The sequence below is a fragment of the Python bivittatus genome, unplaced genomic scaffold (assembly GCF_059951505.1).
Source record: "Python bivittatus isolate LINGU-HERP-01145 unplaced genomic scaffold, Pbiv_v1 ctg000700_np1212, whole genome shotgun sequence".
NCBI lineage: Eukaryota > Metazoa > Chordata > Lepidosauria > Squamata > Pythonidae > Python > Python bivittatus.
In genome coordinates, this window is record NW_028277098.1 from 29,399,529 (window position 1) to 29,420,636 (window position 21,108).

General features: G+C 35.9%; 1 protein-coding gene across 2 annotated transcripts; it reads right to left on the reverse strand.

Annotated features, from left to right (window-relative positions):
- Positions 1 to 110: 110 nt before the first annotated feature.
- On the reverse strand, positions 111 to 20,689 carry SPATA1 (spermatogenesis associated 1). Of its 2 annotated transcripts, none has more exons than XM_088128531.1 (11): positions 20,027 to 20,689; positions 16,425 to 16,478; positions 15,997 to 16,333; positions 14,989 to 15,243; positions 12,344 to 12,512; positions 11,930 to 11,990; positions 10,294 to 10,417; positions 8,366 to 8,491; positions 7,938 to 8,116; positions 5,217 to 5,315; positions 111 to 3,163 (listed from the first exon to the last, which is right to left on the reverse strand). In XM_088128531.1, the coding sequence occupies exons 1-11, from the start codon at positions 20,129 to 20,131 to the stop codon at positions 3,059 to 3,061; spliced, it is 1,614 nt and encodes a 537-aa protein (XP_087984657.1). In that variant the 5' UTR covers positions 20,132 to 20,689; the 3' UTR covers positions 111 to 3,058. The 2 variants fall into 2 exon arrangements, with proteins under 2 accessions (XP_087984657.1, XP_087984656.1); XM_088128530.1 differs by having other exon boundaries at positions 12,344 to 12,515.
- Positions 20,690 to 21,108: the final 419 nt, after the last annotated feature.

Genomic DNA, 21,108 nt, shown 5'->3' on the forward strand with positions numbered 1-21,108 from the left:
AGCCAATCACTAAATAACATGAGATTCTACCGTCTATCCATATCATACTCCATTACTCATCTTAGAACAATATATTGATGCTATATATCCAGCTCTATGTCTCCTTTCCATCCCAAGCTGGAGGCTGTGATAAGACAGAATAGGCACAGGATGAATCTCAGAAGATGGAGGTGCTTTTTGTTCAGAACCCTTCAGGTTCCAGAATTCCCTCCATCTTTAGCTCTGAACCAGGTGGATTACCCCTGAAAGAACAGGTCCTTGGTTTGGTTCTATTTCTGGATTTGTGGCTCCTTGTATGGCAGGTGATGCTCATGGCTATACAGAAGACAATGACAAGAGTAACTCATGCCCTTGTCATCTCATGCCTGGATTATCGCAATTTGCTTTACATGGGGCTGCCCTTGGAGGCAATTCAGATGCTTCAGTTGGTTAAGAATGCAACTGCCTGCATGCTGACTGGTAGAACAAAACCAATTTTGCAGGAGCTGCCCTTGGGTACTTCCAGATCTTAATGTTTGTTTATTTTATTCATATCCCTGCCTTTCCTTCAGGAACTCAAGGTAACATATATAGCATATGCTCCTCCAACTTTTCTGCACAACACTGAGGAAGGTTGGGCTGAGAGAGTGACTGTTCCAAAGTCAACGAGCTTCCATGGCTGAGGGTGGACTTGAACTTGTCTCTCTGGTTGGAGTCCAACACTTTTACCACTACACCAAACTAGCCTTTCATTACCTTCATAATTTAGATTAAAACACATGCCCCACAATGCTATAGAAGCATCAACCTTCAATAAGAAATCCCTTACTGAAAGGATTTACTCATTTTAAAATATGTGATACCAGAATTAGAGATGTTTGGCATTTGAAAAGTACAGTTCCTCTGGGAAGTGTTGCAAATTTTAATACCCTCTTATCTTCTTTTGCTCAAAGTAATTAGTACTTTTCTACCAACAGCACATTGACGCCTAATCCCTTGGTGTAGGGATAGATTTACAACTTGTCTTTCAGGCTGAAGAGCTTGAAGAAAGGGCTTGTCTAGGTTTACCACAGAGAGATTTACATTCCAGAAACTCATTCTCTAAGGACAAGAAAAGGTCTCAGATGTGAATACCCTATTTTTTTAAGCAAGCCATTAACTGTATCTCTAAACACCTTGGCGTTGTAAAATTGGCCCCATGTTCGGTCTTTCCAAAGGAATACACACTTGCTAAAAAGAAGCAATCCCAGCAGTTCAGAGTCTGGGACCCAGAGAATACGTGTAAGCTACTCCACATTATCTGCTTCTTACATTCTTCACCCCTCAACCATGAAGAACATTATAGCATTTCCACACATCTGGACCAACAAATTGCCTCACCAATGGCAGTTCTGACAACACAAAACCCAGGCCATTTCTGATGAAGTATATGTCACTGTTGTCCTTAACAGCAATAGCAGCTTGTGTATCTTTCAAATGGGCTCCTTCTGGTGTTGCTATTATCACTAAGAAGCTCAAAGCAGCAATACTGCAGCTATGGGAGGACATTTGCATTGGATGGTATTTTTACCTACCCGCACATGCTCAGTTGAACTGTTTTATGGTGAACTCGGGCAGAGGGAGGGCTTCAATGACTTTCCCGTGTTTTGGTACTGTTTCCATAGAGCTTTGAGAGCCTATTTGCCATAATTCTCTTTCCTTCCCTTTAGTGTCATGATCACAGCAATTCAGAAATATGTTTACCACTGTGGTACCCATTCAGCCTTCTTTATCTAAGCTTGATCCTATATCACTAAACTGATAGGATGCTATGGGCATGCATTTGCCATTCTTTTTACAAAACTAATTCATTTTTGTGCAGGAGGATAGATTTTCTTTTTTCTTTTTTTGTTAATTCGGTATCAGCAAACCCTAGAGGGCAGGACAGTAAATTATTGGCCAGTTTGGAAGCATCAAGGAAGAGCCCTACATTTTCTGCTACAAGCAAAAATATAGACATGCCTGAACTTTAAACGTTTGAATATTAAAATCGAACTGAAGAAAAGAAAGTCAATTAATTCCTCTGGCTTCATTTTATAGTCTTTGGAAACTGACAGTCTGATTGTTTGGAAGTACCTTTAAGCTTGAGAACCAAAAGAGAAAATATATGTTTTGTATTTTAAGTTAAAAGCAAGCACTCTTCTTTATACCAGAATTGCATCTGGATGGAGGAGATCAAATGCAGCTTTTCAAGAACCTAAACAGAGAGTTTTGCTACGTACATTAAAGTTCATAATAGGAGTTTTCCGCCACAGCCACTTTGCAGGACAACACCTACACAAACATATATGAAAAGGCCAACACAAAACAGAGGAGAGAACCTGTTTGTTTCTGTTGGTCCCAGTTCAACTTTTGTGTTCACAGATTTTGAGTAGATAACGTTTGTTCATACAGCTATAGCAAGAAACAAAACTGAAAACACATGTTTACTGTATGTAATTACTGTTTTTTGTACAGTAATAAAATGTTTATTGGTATACTTGACACAACTGAGTAATATAGAGTATCAAATGTACATGCCTCTGGCTTACAGTAAAAAAAATCTGAAAGGAGATTGGGGAATACTAAACAAAAATTTTTGTTTGCAAAACCTTAGATTTGCAATGCAAAAAAAAGAGGAAATTTACTAATAATTCCGTCTTTAGGTAGACATTGTTCTTCCCAACCCAAGTATGCTATAGTTATAGCAAACTGTAGAGTTAAATTAACACAAGTCATTCTACCCCAAGAGATGATATGCAGGTGGAAGATAAGGGAAGTCAATTTCTTCACCATCCCCCAAAGAGGTAGTTCTTCAAAATGTTTATAGTGAGATTTTCTCCTTCCATTAAGAATGGTGTTGTAATGGATGCAACTAGGGTTCCCCCATCCAAGTTTGTTATTGCTGGTTTGCAGCACTAATGCCACATCAGCAGAAGAGCGAATGATTGGTTTAGCAATCAATATTTTTTCGTTATATACAAGCTTTGCTATGTTTAATCAAAATTTAACAGAAATTTTTGAGCAGCTATAGTGTGAATAATTTCATTAAAAAGTTTAGCTAAAATATTTGCTTTTCTGACGGGAATCTTAAAGATGACTGAACCTTCTTGTGTACCAGTTCTGCCTTCAGTGCTTGTAAATCAGAAGTTGCCTGTTTTTTCATCTACAAAAGATCCAGAGATTATGAAAGGAAGAATTAAATTACAACCCTTATTTTATAGATAAGTGTCAGCTTTTATGTGGTTTAACAAGCACAGCCTTGGTCTTTAAACTTTCAAGTCTAACTGGTTATAGTACAAAGTATTCTGAGACATGTTAATGCCTCAGGTGATGGCAGATCTTAACATATATAAGGCATCACGTTTGACAAAAACGGGAAATTGGCTAAAGAAACATCATACAGTAGATTGTATTGCACATCTGCGCTCCCATCACTCAGTCTCCTGTTCATAACATTTTTCTATCTATGGCAAATGCCTAAAATATTGTTACGATCCACATTATTTGTATAGTAGCATCAATGTGTAACATGCTTTATAAGCAAATAAGCAAAACCTGCCCAAAAAGTGTGCTTTGTGAGGGATTTTCTGGTACACAAGAAGAGTGAGCAACAGCACTCATACCTTTTGTTTCTGATTTTAGCCTCCCATTAGTATACTCCACTGCATACACGCGACTTGGAAGTAAGACCCTACTAATGCAGAAGGCTTTCTTATTGGCTGTGCTGGCTCAGGAGGTTGAGAATTGTAGGAGCGTGTTTGAGGAAGGCTTAGTTATATGATTGGTTTGACATGGGAATGTAAATAACAGTAAAGATCATTTATTCACTGCCACTCACCTTCCTACTGAGAAATCCATGACAAGCTTCTAAGGACTTCCTCAGATCACAATTTCAAGACCATTGGAACAAGTGTTTATTGACACATTTTTAATTAGTGTAAAATTATTTGTCAATTGCTCTGAATCTACAGTGCAGCATGAGTGTATACACATGTGTGTACATATAAGAGATGTATTACATTGGCCATGTTTAACTCCTCCTATTAATGGTATCATATAGGCACACAATATTATATATACCACAGAAAAAGGAACTTCCCTTCTAGAGCGGCTCTTCTTTTGGGCTTTGAATGTTTTCAGATTAATGGGAACCTTTAAGATAGTAATCTTCCCATGGCTTCAAATGCTGCACAATTTTATCAACAGGACTCATCAGAAATCTCAAAATCCTTGCACGATAGTGGTTGAAGGGTAATTCAACAGTTCCCTGATAGAGGCTACTGAAAAGAACAGCATTGGTGTTCCATGTAGCTGGTACAATCTAAAGCCTCATTCTCCATGCACTAGTCTATACCAATGTGCTGCATTTGTTTTTTCAAAGGGTACTTAGTGCTGGCATGGAGATACAGATCATGTATGGACTGACCGCAGGGTAAGAAGTTTTTAAAAGTTACTGTTGATGAATGGAACAGTGATAGGGAACTAGTGTCTGTAGGCAATTTTCAGCAGTATTTCCCCATGTCACAAATAATACCATCTTCTAATCTTAATTCCTCCCTTTATTTTTTCTTAGCCCTTACATACAGTAAATTATCAGTGCAAGCCTATATGTTCAAAAGCAAACTACAGTTGTTTCAATGTATGCACTTATGAAAGCAAATGTGGAATCATTTACTCTAACTGGTTGATATTAGAAAAACAGAACTGAGTCTCTATGTAGCTATATAGATAATTTACTGTTGAAACAATACTATTGCTTGGGTTTCTGATCCAAGTAGTGTTAGATAAAAATGTTTCTTCTGAGAACCAAAACAAAGTACCTAGAGTGGAATAGTGATAGTCACCTCAGGAACATTGCTAAATGGAACCAAAAAGATGCACATTTGCACAGAGTTCAATACTTTGGTGATTCCAAATGATAGTATAACCAAAACAAACAACCCCCCCAAACCCTAATGAAGATTTCTTGACTGAACAGGTGTATTCCTCAGATGTCAGCTGTCTGTGCTTCATTCTCAGAATATGTCTCAAGAACTCAAACTAACTGCAAAGCTAAAATAAATATTTTCCTTGATTTCCAATTGTTTAGCATTTGGTGTATTAAAGGCCACTCTTGGGATAATCCATGGTCGACTGTTACAGGCTTCACTGATTGTATGTATGTGTATGTACATATGTGCAAGTGCATGTACGTGTGTAATAAATTAGTACAATACCTTGATTTCTATGACAAGCTTCATTTTGGCATTGTCTAACTTTCTCTTTAGCTGGTCAATTTCACGCTGCAGAGTTGTAATCTGGATTATTACATTATTCTATCAAACAAATAAACCCCCAAAATTGATTTAGAACATAACTTCATATATAAAAAATACACTCAGTGATATAATTATTACTCAGTGATACAAATTAAACTGATGCCTAGAGGCTGTGCAGGAGTTGCTTTTAAAATATATATTATTAATTACTTTAGCACTCTGAACAGTTCTTTATGTCATCCTTCAGAAGAATATATGTTAGTGTATCTCACATAGGTGCTCAGATGATGTATTGACCACAGAACAGAGCAATGCTTCCATATATTGGCTACAATAAGCTCGGTCAATATTTGAATGTTTGTCTTGCTAAGGCCAGCCTAGATTTACCCAGTTAAAAATGGATTTGACCTTCCCTTGTGAAATTGCCATTATAGGAAATTTGAGAGATTTTCTTTAACAAGGGAAAATGTAACTTGCAAAGGTGAGAGTGACCCACCAATAATCTTACTGCCACAGTCTAGACCAGTTGTAGCTTTTGGATCACATCCAAAGGCTGCCCCAAGTAGAGTGCATTACAATAATCCAACCAGATGGTGATCAAGGCATGAATTACTGACCCCGGGCATCCTGGTCCAGATACAGTTGTAAATGGTGCTCCAGCCAAAGCTGGACAAAGTCAACCCTGGCCACAACTTCTACCTCCTTGTTAAGCAGTAGCTGAAGTCCAGGCATACCCCAAGTTGCACACCAACTTCTTTGCAAGCAACACAGCCTCATCTAGGATAACCACCAAGATCGATGTTCCTAGAAATTTATTGATGAATGGCAATTCATTTAATCTGAGCTTATTTTGCTCCATCCAGACCATGATAGCCTCTAGGCATCAGTTTAAGCTTTCAACAACATCTCTGGTTTGACCTGGGGTGTCAATGTACACTTGAGTATCATCAGCATACTGATGACAATTCATCCCAAACCAATAAATGACTCCCTCCCCCCAAACAGCTTCATACAGTTATTAAATAGCATGGGGAAAGCAGCAAATTCTGAGGTATCAGACTCAAGTAATCAAAGCCTTGAATGCTGCTCCCCCATGACTATCAATTGAAACTGCCCATTCAGGTAAGAGTGGAATCATTGCGGAACAGGGCTTCCTACACCCAGCCCTCCAGTAAAAGACTATAGTCAATGGTATTGAAGGCCACTGAGAAGTCCAATCAGCTCAGGTGACTGAATCTGAATCCTACCTGGTAGGAGTCTAGATAGTCTTTCTGTAAGACTCTCTGAAGCTGAGCCACCATCATTTTCTCAACAACTTTCCCCAGACAAAGATATTTGAGTTCTTCTTTTTATTTATTATCACACAATGGTTTTTTTTTTCATTCTCTTATTTGTTTGCCACATTCCCATGGTGGTGTTTCTTTTAAAACGTATGCTAACTCTGGTGTGTGCTTTAGACTTCTGCGGCTGTTGTGTCTATGACCTTAATATTTACTGAAGATATTAATCTTTGTTTTGGCCAAAGCTATACAAGCTTTGGCCAATTTCCTTGGATGCAAAGTATAACACATGCCTTTGGCAAGGACAACTGATGTCCCTTTCCTCCTTTTTGTTCCCCTCCAAGTTTGTTTTCTTTGTCATCGCTGTTCTTTTGACTTGTACTGTTTTTGTGTTTTTGTATTGTTCTTTGTTTTTAAATGTTTTTAGCAATTGTAAATCACCCAAAGTTGCTGGGAGTCGGGTAGCATATAAATTTAATAAGCTGTTGTTGTTGTTATTATTATTATTATTAATAAATTATAACATGTTAAAAACTATACTAGTTCAAAGCGATACAGTGACCTTTGTGATGACCCTGTTGCTATAAGTACTTGAAGTCTTCTTAAATAATCCTTTTTTTCCCTACTTACCATAGTCTAGAAAAATACCTATTAGATACAAGGAGACCGCTGTACACTTGACCTACTTATGTGAAGCCTACCAAAGAGAAACAACAGACACGGATGTCTAAACCATAGCAATCACATTTTTTAAAAAAAATTCACAGCACCATTGTGTGAAACGCTGAACTGAATTTAAAAAACTCAGACACCACAAAGTAGGTTTTCAGTACCCTCCTTAGAGTTAATAGTCAATAAAGAAACATGAGGCATATAGCTGGATTATATGAAATTGTGACTTAGCAGGAAGATAACCTGAACAATAGGAGAAAGTTTACCAGGTGGGGAAAAAACAAGATAGGACAGTTCTTAGACAAATTAACCAAATTGTCTTGATATCTGGAGGGCATGATTCATATGGGAAGGATTTAATTAATTTAAAACTTTATTCTCATGAATTTTATTGTTGAACCAGTAAAAAGACAGAATGAGGAAATCAAGGGGGAAAACCCTGCAGAATATTTTCCTTCATTTTTGTCTATGGTACATTCTCTTCATTAATTAGAATCATTATATATTTATAGTAATTTATGTTAAATCATAATTAGAACGTAAATATAGGCACTATATAACTTGAGTTTAATTTCTGCATAGCTTCAGCTTTGGGCATTTTTAATTTACAGTATATTAAGAGTCAGTCTGCTTAAAACTCCATGATCATAAGATTCTAAGATTTGCTGTACTGATTGACAAAGCTTAGTTTTTATGGACAAGGACGGTTAAAAAAAAAATTAATTACCTTTGAATTGGCGGTTTGTGTTAAAATATTTCGCTTTTTCTTGGTATCTCTAGCTTCTAGCTGCCTCAGTACTTTTTGGTGGTGAAGTTCTAAATTTTCTTGGAATTTATTTAAAACTTCCTCTGAGGAAATGGTGACTTTCTTCATTTCAAAATATTTCTTTTTCCAGGAATCACGGGCTGCAAGATTAAAACAATATATTTACAGTATATGATTCCTCAGAAAAGTATTCCATGCAATTAAATAGTTTTCATTCCAAATTTACGTATATGGATTGCAGCTAAAGAATCAGGGAAACATATATTTGATTCAACATAATTAAAAGTTGAAAAATATTTTTTATAAGTCTGAATCCTGATGTTGGACAAAATTCAGTTTTTATAGTTGTTGGTCCATGAAAAAAGTAGCTGTATCAACCTAGAACATACCATAGCATCTCCTGAGCTTATGCTGTTGAATTAAGGCTTTCACTTTTTTAACCAGTTCCTCTCTAGTCTTTTCCAGGTGCTTTCTTTCTATCTTGATATGTTGCAGCTGCTTATTTAATTCATTGCCTGAGAAAGAAGAAATTCCATATTTATTATACTGGTAAAAATAATGAGAACCATTCGGAATAAACAGTTTCTCCACAAAAAAGAGAAGCCCAAAATTAGAGTAAAAATGTGCCATTCTCCTATTAGTCAATGCAGGCTTGATCCACAGCAATAAAATAAAACGTACTCAACCAAAAAAGTTTTAGTGGTTGGCACTGGGTTGTAAAGATAAGTATCTTGAGTATTCTCATTTGACACAACTGTCTAGCATGTGGGAACTACATAAATAAATTAACTCAGCAGATAATCTGAAGGAACAATGACAGTGCCTAAACGACTGTACTCTATCAAGAATTTCTTCCCATACTTTGGATCCTGAATTAAAGATGAAAAATGCTATATGTTGACAGCTGCAAGAACAAATGTGACAGAATATTGGAAAAGATAAATGTTGTGATGATATTAGGCTAGGAGACTAAAATTGGAGAATATGTTGCCAATATTCATAACAGAAGTTCAATCAAACTCAAACAGGAATGGCTCCCTTATATACAACATATTACACAGCAAGGCAAATTTAGACCTTTGGAATATGGTTTCTAGGACTTAAACAGAAGGTAACAATCTTAAATGTTCAATGTAAAGTATAGATATCTGACCTGTGGTCAGCATTTGGGAGCAAAAATGGAAGGGTAGGGGAGAATATGCTAGTAGAGAGTCCTTTTATAATGCCTTTAATCTATATGTAGTTATTCTTTAGCTTCCTCCTATTTTCTGTCTTTTTCTCTTTTATTTTTAATTTTTAACAATAAAATATTTTTTAAAAAACTAAAAAAAGATGAAAAATTCATATACATGCATGTACCTACACGCGTATCTCTGTAGCTAAACTGGGAACAAAGGAATGGAGAGCTGAAAAGCACTTTTAAAGGATGCCTAAATTGATAAGATTAATAATATACCTTGATTATTACAATGTCTCTTGCACAATCTCTGTGAAGAATACACATTTATTTTTGAACAAAAGAATAGAAATTATGTAAGAGCCATTCCTAGGAACCTATGTTAATCCTATATACAGATAGTGATCTGAATGTGTATTCTTATGAACACAAAATGCCATCCACTCAGGACAGGTAGTTACTATTAGGGTTAGAGGAGGAGGAGGAGGAGGAGGAGGAGGAGACAGCAACTTCAGAGAAAAAAACAAACAGCCTAATTAATGGTGATTGTTGTCAGTGGACACAGAATGAGAACCAATTGGTGGGGGGAGGAAGAGAGAGAAAACAAAAAACTGAACAGATGGAGTGGAGTGTCTCCAATCCTGAATAGAAGCACTCCAGGTTGTAACATGCTTTTTAGGGCTATCATATGGGGGCCGCAAAAGTCCAGAGAATCACAAGATGGCAGCAAACAATTGGTATCTTCTATCCTGCCACCTAGTTTTCATCGGAAGTTTTGCACCCCAATATGATAGCCCTGTCCTTTGCAGATAATGGAGATGGCGGCTAGACAAATTCTATAGCTGTAATAAATACCCATTTATCCTTTTCCAGAAGGCACTTAGACAAAACAAAAGGCATGAATTACACAATCAGAATTACTGTCTTAAGAAAACTGCTGACAATCATAAATGAACTTTTGGAAGCATTTTGGTTACGTTGAGGAGACATGTGAATACATACCATTGCTTTCCTTGCCTTCAAGCCAACCCGATCTCCTCCTCTAAACATAAGGGGGCAAAATCTCTAAGATCCCTGCTGCTTTTGTAAACCTTTTGTTAACCCCTAACCTCATGAGAGGTCTTGGAAAGATTTCCTCACCTTCTGTTGGAAAACTTTTGTGAGGAAGTTGAGCTCTATTTACTGAGACAGCCAGAAGAGGTGGAGTAGGAGGGGAAAGATACTGACTTGGATATGCAGAGTCATTTAGGTTATTCCCATCAGTCTAGGATCAAATAAAAATGTGTCAATGTTCAATTCTATTTTTAGAATATAAGAAGTAGGATAGAAAGACTGGATTTGGTTCTAAAGAGAGGGCTGCCTCTCAGTTCTCTTTCACTCAAGACTTTTTTTCTAAACATTTCTCTCTACAAAGAAGTAACCCCTTTCAAAGCAACTTGTGAAAAGGTGTTGATGCAAATGAAACTTGCAGAAGAACTCGGGGCATATTTGAAGGCATAAGGAAAATCTGTGTGGGCTACAACTAGAAATCTCAAATTTCACTGTGGGCTCAGAGCACATCCCCAGAGCATAAAACATAGAATAAGCTGAAAAGGCATTTTAGTGACAATATACTGAATAAATACTGAGATACCCTAATAACAGTACAAAAATGATTAGAAAAAGAAAAAAATATTTTTCACAGAAATCACAGCAGCAGATACTTTAGTGACAACAATTATGACCAGATTTCCCAGTAGAATTTCTTTTTAAAACAAATTCTGTTGTCTTTAAAGATCGTGCAGGGCCAGCTCTAGGCTAAGGCTGAGTAGGCACCAGCCTAGGGGTGCCAAATTTTAGGGGGCACCAAGACTTCCAAAAAGCACAATAAAAAAGAAAAAGCAGTAACAGTGTACTCTGTGAGCCAGCGTACCTGCTCGAGTGTTAAATATCATTTTGCCGAATTGTTGTCATATGACATTGATGGGTGCTGATATAATTAAAATGATTTACAGTACTGTGTAAATAGGGTGAAAATGTCCAAAAAAAGGGGGGGAAATTATCTGGGGCTGAAAATCATAAGTGTGAAGCCCAAAAACTTGAAGCAAAAAAGAAACAAGAGAGCACCCTTTTGAAATTCCTAACAAAATCGGAAGATGAGCCAAACCATTTCCTGCTGGATCTTAAGAGCAGGATAAAGCTACCCAAATAATCAGATTGTCCACTATTCCATCTTATGTTTATCCATTCTCATGACATTTAGATTTCCTTCCTCCTAACATCAGTAGAGATAGAAAATGACTTTGCCTAGGGTGCCATAATGTCTAAAGCCAGCCTGAGATCATGTTTAGAGCTTCTTAGGTTATAGCAAACCTTTTCATTTGAATCATCTCTAATGTTAAGAGGACCTATCTACTTTAGACTTTGAATGCAGCCCAAAGTGATTTTGGTCCTAAGCAAACAGGCATAGGCTTATTCTGTCCCTTATCTGATACCTGATGTCTGCATATAGATAATATTGTATCTATATTGTATACCTCATATTATATACAGACAGAAGGGGGGAGACAGACTACTCACTGCCTGTAATGTACATCCTACTTCAAAAACATCGATTTCAAATCAGTTCAGAAATTGGCCAGATATGAAAATGATTAGTCACAAGAACTATATGTAATTGCAATAAATCTTAATAGTCAAAATTAATTCAGCCCAAATGACAGAAATATGTTAACAATCCATTTTAACCAACTCAGTTTTTCTGCTAGACTCCTCTGCAGAATCTCTGGGAACATACCTGATTATTCTGCACATTACCAGGGTCAGCAACAGTCTTGGTAATTCCAGGATGTTGTTGGCTAAAGATGAAATCAAGGTACAGTGTAACAGTTATATTAGACATAAACCTCTGATCAAACCTGTTGGGGTTGCAAATTGCTTTGACTGAGTTACTAATCTGAAAAATAGGATAGCAAAATCAGAGAGCCTTTTGGTGACAAACTGGACTAAAAGCAAGTATTCCAAGGATGCACTAACCTCACACACAGGAAATTAAGCTAGAAGAACAAGTTCCCATGCTTAATTATATGTATCTGAAAGCTAATTAAAGAGTTAGCCTTTTTCCATTATTAAATATATTAGAAGTTCTTAATGGGATTTCAATGACTGACATTTAATATTGTCAGCAAAAATAACATATATATTTCCTTACCTTCTCTTATTGGGTGAGTATTCCATGTCTCGGTCTTCCAAGGATTCTGGGATTCCAGAATCAGCAGTAGTATGCCTTCCCATTCCAATCCCTGTTAAATTCCCTCCTTTTTCTGTATTTGCGCCCAACATGAGAGAAACCTCTTCTGCATCAAAGGTCAAAATATTATCTGCTGGGACATGAATGTGCACACACATATATACATAGAGGAACACAGAACTTTTACTTCTGTCAATTGCCAGCTAATGGCCATAATATAGAGTAAAACTGTCTACTTTCTGGTAGTCATCAAAACAAAAATACCCCCTATGATTGGAATAAATGAGAGTTCTCCAAAATCTGCATATTTTCTGAACTTGCAAGGTTTTGTAGATAAAGTTAAGATCTCATCAGATTCACACTGTCCACATCTGGATTTGAAGGGTCACAAACTTGTGGTTTTATATGCTCCTTTTCTCCTAATCACATCAATTGTATTATGATTCTCTGTCACCCTAGTCCTAGTTTGTTGTGACATGAATCAGACAACTATGGTTAGTCCTAAACCCCAAACTATAGGTGCCATTCCACTTCAAAACACAATCTCAACTCACAGGTTGAAAGTTAAATCTAATAGTATTTTGCCCAGTTTTGATATCACTGCAAGCAATGGTTGGAGAAGAGAGAGCTGGCATTTAACAGGAGAGATGGAAAAAAAGGAAGGAAGGAAGGAAGGAAGGAAGGAAGGAAGGAAGGAAGGAAGGAAGGAAGGAAGGAAGGAAGGAAGGAAGGAAGGAAGGAAGGAAGCAAGGAAGCAAGGAAGCATCTGCAGCTATTTCCAGTCCTCTAAGCAGCAATGCTTTTGACACTTTTAAGACCTGGTTTCCACAGGCACTTTACAAGAGAACTATACCAACTTTAACATTCTCCCTTGGTCGCATAATGTTGCTCTCAGATTCCCCCCAACTCCTGATTTAAACAATCCTCTATGATGAGTTTGTGTACCATCATAGTTGTCCCTCTTAATTTAACACTATTGCACCACAACTTCAAAGTGTGTAAAATGTGAACTATAATGCTTTACTCTTTATTAACTTGGACGTGAAGTCAAATGAACTGTTCTGAGTGTAAACAAAAGCATGATTGGGGCAAACTGGAAGGTGCTGGCATGCCCCCTCTACTCTAGTCATCAGGCAGATGTGTCAACAGCCATTTCCTCCTATATTTTGCCTTCCAATAAGTGCTATGTAACCTCTCTCAAATGCTTATTTTTTAAAATCAAATCTCTCTAAGCTTCCAGCCAGGTAGGGGGGAGGAGAACAGATGTTTTCCATTTGAGGAAGAAGGGGGGGCATATTTTGTTCCTGAATTAATGAGACTTCTACATCCCCCTTGACCATATTATCATGACAGTGCCTGCCTCCCTCCTTTCTAGAACTATTTCTGCCCTGTATGTCTCTAATGTACTATCCAAAATAGAATCCTATTGATGCTGTTCATTTCATTAAAAATAAATTGTAGAGACACATTTATGACTGGGAATCATCTTTCCATATGTTCCTTTATTTCACTTTATTTTGAAGTAGTAGGATGCCCAAATGAGATATGGGAAGAGAGGCAAACAAACCAGCCTATATAAGCCAACAGGGAACTGTGGAACTGGGTAATAACAGCGAACCCCATCTATACTACAGTACTTTGACTGATGGATATTTTCCTAATATTAGTGATATGCTAAAAGGGATGGTAGCAAAGCCAGAGGAGAAAACAATCACGTGTTTGATTGAGGCATGATAGAAATGGATGATCTTGACAACCAATTTTATGACGGCATTGTTTTGTGCCAAGACCAGAAAGGATGGATAGTAGTTTAACTCAATGTAGCTTAATTGAAATGGCACATAAAACGAACACTGAGTTTGAACTTGACCCCACAACCTGGTACAAGATGAGGTCTTATATTCCCTCCAAAGAGCATCTACTAATTGCACTGCACTTATCCATCTGATGTAAAAATGGAAATTATCAAAGTACAGAAAAGCACTAGAACATTGATAGGCAAATGGCTCCCAACCACAATCCAAGTGCAAGAGAAAATCTTGAGATAAAGAAGTGTTAAGAACAACTAGTGAAAGCATGCAATATGTTTTAATAGAAGGTGTCCAGCCCTGCAGCACAGAAGGATGCAAAGAAGGGGAAATGGGATGCAGGCTGGATCTAAGCCATCAATTTAATATTTCCTGGAATGCATTTTCCTCATTTTACACCACTGTGGTCTATAGAATCTATTTTTTCAATCACATCAAGAGTAGAAGTGGTCACTTCAAGATTCTGATTTCGTCTCATCTTAAGGACACCTAAGTATATTTCCATATACTTGTCATATAAAGCCATCCTCATATGACAGCTGGATCTATTCCACAGGTCACAAAGAGCTTCATTCAAAGAATGCATTGCAGTCAACATATTAATGAAATGTTCTTGCATTTGAAATATCAGTATTACGTACTATCTATAATTAGGTCTTAGAAATGCCAGCTCCTTACAGAAGGTGTAAATTAGGACAACAGCAGACAAAGCTATAATTGAATAAATTCCTTACATTACTTATCACAGATACAAACGCAAATAAAAATTATGTGCAATACTTAGTGAAATAAAGTTACCTTTTGTATTCTGTGGGGTGTGATTTAATGGAAACTGGTTGTTTTCCTCTTTTTCATGGTTCTGATCTCTCTTTGGAGGTGCAACTGTCTTTTTGTATTTTTCATCCTTTCCTGGAATATTATGCCTTTCTGGGGTTGGGCTGAGAGTCTTCTTCTGATGAATTTTCACTGATGCTAGTTTCTTTGCGGGGTGCTGTTTTGAAGAACTTGACGATGGAACAGATTCTGTTTTGTCAATGTTACAACTGATTTTGCCTGAAAAATGACACAATGTTATATTAAGATATATAGATTGACATATATAATATTGTATATTTCAGAGTACTGTACAATATTAGATTTAACCGTATCATATTGATTTTATCACATGAAATCAGTTTTAGTTATTTGAACTGTTTTACTTTATATAATGTATATAAACATTATATATTTTATTAATAATTAATACAACAATTATTAATAATAAAGTCACTAGTTTATTAGAGACTTTAACTTCACCTAAGAAAAAATATCATTTTTAAGATAAAGGGGACATGATATTGACAAAACATAATAAAAATCTTTAGATATTCTATTTTCTAGATTATATATGAGAAAGATAAAACAATCAGATCAGATTAACCAGAGTAAACTCAAGATGCTTATGTAACATGGCAGAGATGCTGGACACTGCCATAAATTATTCTAAATTATATACACATAAGGCAATCCAAAAGCCTCATTGTTCAATTACTGACATATTGCTAGAAACTCCTTAGGTACCCAAGGTTCCATAAGCTTATCGAAATCAATTATCTCTCTGCTATAAATGCAACAAAATAGAAGTGGAATTTTGGGAACTGAGACAAAAGAAAGCAGAACAGGAAATATTGCTACAGACTTAACAGCAAAACTAAATACATCTTGTTTGAAAAACTACAATGACTCCTTCTCCCATTAGTGCAAAATAATGTTACCTTACTTATAATTTGACTTTTATAGCCTTCCATTTAAATTCTAAAGTCTCACCTTTCCTTTGTTGTGAACTATTTTTTCCTTGAATACTTTCATTCTTTTCTTGCTCAGAGATTTGCTTTTTATGTAGAACTGGAATTGTTTCCTTTTCATTCCATCCAGAAAAATGAGCTTTTTCCTGAGTTTGACTGAGATTGTTTTTGAAGGAGCTATCTAACATTGTTGGGTTTTGATCATCATCAGGATTTGGAGAAATTAAACGATGTGGTCTTTCATATGATGCATATGTAAGCACATATTCCGGATTATTATGGTGTTTTTCTGGAGTTGATGAGGAAGATAAATAAATACTTCCTATTCCTGGTAACAAATACAGTTCTGGATGAAATGCCTGCAATGTTGAACATGAAAGAAAATAACTAAGAACTAAGAACTTTAGCTTTGTTCTTAAAATTAAAATAGTAACAATATACTGTACATACGTATGGAGGAGCAAATGATTTGAGCTTCAGTTCCATCTCTTGTTTTGCTTTCACCTTGGAACATTACAACAAAGGCAATATTATCAAAATGCTTTCAATCTTCCCATCACCTTTACTTATAGAAATTGGGTAAAATTCCAATTTCACATGAATAAAAATACAATTTTGCCTCATTCCCCTGCAGTTCTGTTAAACTCCAAAAATTTATCAGGATCGTGGGTTGGAAGACCCTTTGGAGCAGTTGTTTTCTTCTCCAGTAGATTCTGTCCCTTTCATAAAACATTCCATTATTTTAAATGCCATATTCAAGTGTTAGCAGAAAATCACAGAAGATGATTATAAGGAATATTTGTATAAGATTTTATTTATTTATTTATTTATAAAGATATTTTGCTTTGGCAGGAATTGAGTTATTCCACTGTTTTACTGATTTTTAATTTTAGCATTCATAACATTTTATTCTTTTTAACGTGATTGTTTAATGCACTGTTTTGTGTGACCTTCATCCTTTTTTTAAAAAAAGGTCTTTAAAAAATCTTGTCAGTGAATAAACTTCATTTCAAAGAACCTGTTTATCAGATTATTCAGATTGAGCTCAAGAAAATATTTATTTAATGCCAATATAAAATTGCTACCTGCATACTGTGCAGTTTTGACACATTTTAAAAAATGGGAAGGAGTAAGTTCTTTTAAAGGAAAGTAAAAGATATTCTTAAAATGAATTACTTAATTTGATAAATATAAAAATAATATTGCTGATTCTCCTAAAATAACAGCAACCGTTTTCATAGTGTTCCTTCCCTTTTATGAGAAAAAAAAAACCTTAGAAAAGTTTAAAGCCTAGTACAAGTACAATTCAACAAATGTTTGCTCATGTACATATAATCACAGAGTTGCCTTTCAAATCTTACGCATCAACTTCAACATTCTCAAAAGGATGATTATATTATTTTTAAAGCCTGATTTGAAATGTATAAAAATAAATAAAGCCTACACAATGCTAAGGCATGGACTTCCAGCAAATTATAGTTTGCAGATTGAGAGCATACCTTTGGAACTTGCACAATGTCTGTTTCCATCTCTCTTTCCCTCCCTTGCAAGAGTTTTTCCTATCATGGTGTTTGTATAGTTTAGTTAGCCTTCCCTAATTTAATGCTATCAAATGTGCTGCACTTCAATGTCTAAATTGTCCTGACTACTTGGAATTACAAGATATATAGTCCAACAGATCTGGATACATAAAGACTGATTTATTTATTATATTCACAGATATAAAGCATAGTTAACAGTAATTAGTTTCAATATCAGTTAGGAGTTTAAAAGGTATTTTAAGTGGGTTTTGAATATTGGTTAATATTGACCCTAATTAGCCCTAGCTATAATTAACATCAATGAAGATGCAGCACTATATTACTAAACATAAACCACTCTGTTTGTGAGGCTAACTGCTGATTTACAGATTAGTGTAGTGGGTTGTTAAAACTAGAGACAATGGATTACATATTCTTTCAGGCTTATCCAATATGGCATGCTCCAGATGCACAGAGCCAATGTGGTATAGTGGTTAAGGTGGATTTTGAACAGGGAGAGCCGCATTCTAGTCCACTTTCAGATATGGGAACCTGCTGAGTGACTTTGGGCCAGTTACTCTTTCTCAGCCCATCTACATCATGGGATGGTTGTTATGGAGAAAATAGGAGGTTATACTGTACGTATCCTACTTTGAGCTCCTGAATGAAAAGTGGATGTAAATCTAACAAATGAATGAACTCTTAGAATTCTTTGGCCAACATAATCATTAGAATTGTGCAGGGCTTTGGACCTAATCCTACAAATCTCTTTCAGAGCTTGTGGGGGCCAGTCTGCAACTTTTTAAAAAACATTGTATATTTTCCCAGGATTATGGAAATGGCAATTCCAAGAGTTGTAGACTGCTGCTATGTTTCACCCCAATGTGTTCCAAAGCACCTTCTTGGAATCAAATCCAAAGTACTGTAATGCTGTAACAGTTATTCCTGAAAAGTCTGAGAGAGTGCCCAAGTTGGAAATGATTTCATTACTGCTATTGCAGTGAATTAGATTGCAACTGGATTCCCTTCCTTGTATAATCCAGTGCCTACTAGTAACCAGCTGGTGATGCAAACATCCTAGTGTGTTGCTTCTGTGCTTCCTTTAAAATTGTTACCATAGATAATACATGCCATTGTTAGACAAATGAAAATTTAGTCAAGGTTTATAATGGAGGCAAGTGAAAAGGAGAAATATGACTGTATATGATTTATTGTGGCAGCTTTACTGATTGTTACCAGGACAGCTATCTGAGTCAGATCTGTCAAGCAGGTTTTCAAGGGGATGCATAAAATACGATTGCACATTTATTGTTCGTATGGAATAACCTGAAAAGCACATGGCAGATCAGGCAGTTTAAGGAATCATCTCATGTTTCACACAGCTAAGACCAGAAAAGGAAGTGGCAAAAAGACAACTGTAGCAGTAAATATAGGAAAAGCAATACAAATGTCCTTATCAGTGAGAACTGTAGAAACTCGAGGGAGAAGTGACATTATTTAACTATTCAGTTTCAGAATCATTACCTACCACTGCATCTGTAATTAAAAACTAAACACAACCTATGTGTTTTTAGAATGTCTCGGCATCTTAATTTAATTTAATTTATTAAATTTATATGCCACCCAACTCCCAGCAACTCTTGCTATAGGAAGCTTAAATAATCTTTCAGCCTCTCTCATGATATATATGAAAATTTATACTATTCACAGAAAAGAAGCCTTTTAAAAGAGAACAAACATTTTGGTCACTTAGGTTTTTCATATCCTTTACAAATCAGTTAGAACGTCTTAATTGATGAAATGCTCCTGGAGTTGTATTATGCAACCTTATAGGATTCTAACATGTAGGTTTTGATACTCATTGTGAGGGGAGAGACCTCACGTACTGTTCTTTTCCCCAAGCAGTATTTCATCAGGCTTGTTCTGAAACTCCTTTTTAAACTTACTTCATTGTTTTTAAACATTATTTAATTATTGAAAATAGATATTTGATGTAGCATGAAAAGGGCTGCCATTCAGAAAAAGCACATCTCTTAGACATATGTGATCTCTGATCCATTAACAAAGATATGCTGCACCATAGCTATAAAATAGATTATTTAAAAACATATTAGCTTCTCTATTCCTACTGCTCCTTTGTCGTATAGCTTCATTTTGAAATGCTTATTTTCCCCAGGATTATTACAGGCAATGGAAATTTATAAATATCCAAATAATTTAAATAGGGGAAAGGTTATAAAATGATCATCTACATGGTGGTTAGCAATTGCCTATGGGCATTCTACTCCATGAAATTCAGGCAGAATATAAGGACATGTCACTCGCTGCCAAGGTTAGTTTCAGATCTCCTTTAAAAGAAAACTGCAGTGTGGTTAATAAATGTCAGAATATATTCATTGTCTCACACAGTATTACCCAGAAGTCATTTTGCCAATACTGTATATACTATTAATTTTGTTCCTGGGTGATATCCTTGGATATACATGTTGATAATCCTGTATGACGATCAGCAAGAAACATGAAGTAACTTACCACCACAAGTTTCTCTCCAATACATTTTAGAAAGATGTACTTATCTACAACTGCATCTTCACCTAGGTACTCTCCAAGGTGTTCTCTTAACGTTTTCAATGTCATATGAGGTGACACCCTAGAACATCAGATTTTATTACTGCATCAATATGAAAGACATGATAATGCATAAATTACACAGTATTTCGTTTTGGTGAGATGAGTTACCCAGGTACATCCATTACAGCATCGTGAGGATAATTCACCACTTTTAGAAATAATGTTACATTCTCTGAAGAGCTGGTCCAAGTTTAGACCCCTAGTATACTTGCTTTTCCCACAGCCCTAGCAATAAAACTTATATTCCCACTGTCTTAAGCTCTTAATTCTGTGTCTGGTGTCTGCATTTCCAAATCGGAAGGAAGACATGGGAGGGAATACAGTGGTACAAATGTTCTTTGTTACTTTGTACATAAAACCCTCAATATTTTATTTTTCAAAGCATTCAAAATGTTTTCACTTACTCTTCTATAATTAGGAAACTGTTAGAACTGGTGACTTTGGTAAGTATCTTGATCTATCCACAATTTAGGTTCATTATTCTTCATGGAAATGCTTATACTTTATCAGTACAATCTGTCTTTTAAATATATATTATAGAAATGGTCACACTGTTCATGTGAAATATATTATTTTCTCAATATCAGAATAGTCCACCACTATGAAAATATTTCCGTGCCACAAAAATACTGATTTAAAGTGCTAACTTTCCTGCATAGGAATTACCAAAGCATAATTTACATACAAGAGAGCAATAATTCCAAAATTATCCCATGAAAATAAATATTGTCTCCCTAGTTCCATAAAGCCATACTATAAATTAAAACCTAGTTCTGTACTGTAGTTCTTCCATTTTTTTCCACAAGAGGCTAAAATACTGTAATGAGCAAAAGAACCGAGAGTTTGCTTTCCTTCCATGTTTTCCATTCAAAATTTATTTCTCTGTGGAAGGAGATACACAACAGATGAATGTTTCCCATACAGAGAAAAACAATTTGCATGAGATTTTAAGCAGGAAGGAGGTGAAAGACACCTTTCTCCTA

Excerpts from the sequence above, each read along its gene's own strand:
- SPATA1 (XM_088128530.1), bottom strand. The coding sequence starts at position 20,131 with ATGACATTGAAAACGTTAAGAGAACACCTTGGAGAGTACCTAGGTGAA. Across the intron at positions 10,418-11,929 it reads GTAATGTGCAGAATAATCAG|ACTGATGGGAATAACCTAAA; the intron begins GTATGTTCCCAG and ends ATTTGATCCTAG. Across the intron at positions 5,316-7,937 it reads CACAAACCGCCAATTCAAAG|AATAATGTAATAATCCAGAT; the intron begins GTAATTAATTTT and ends TTTGTTTGATAG.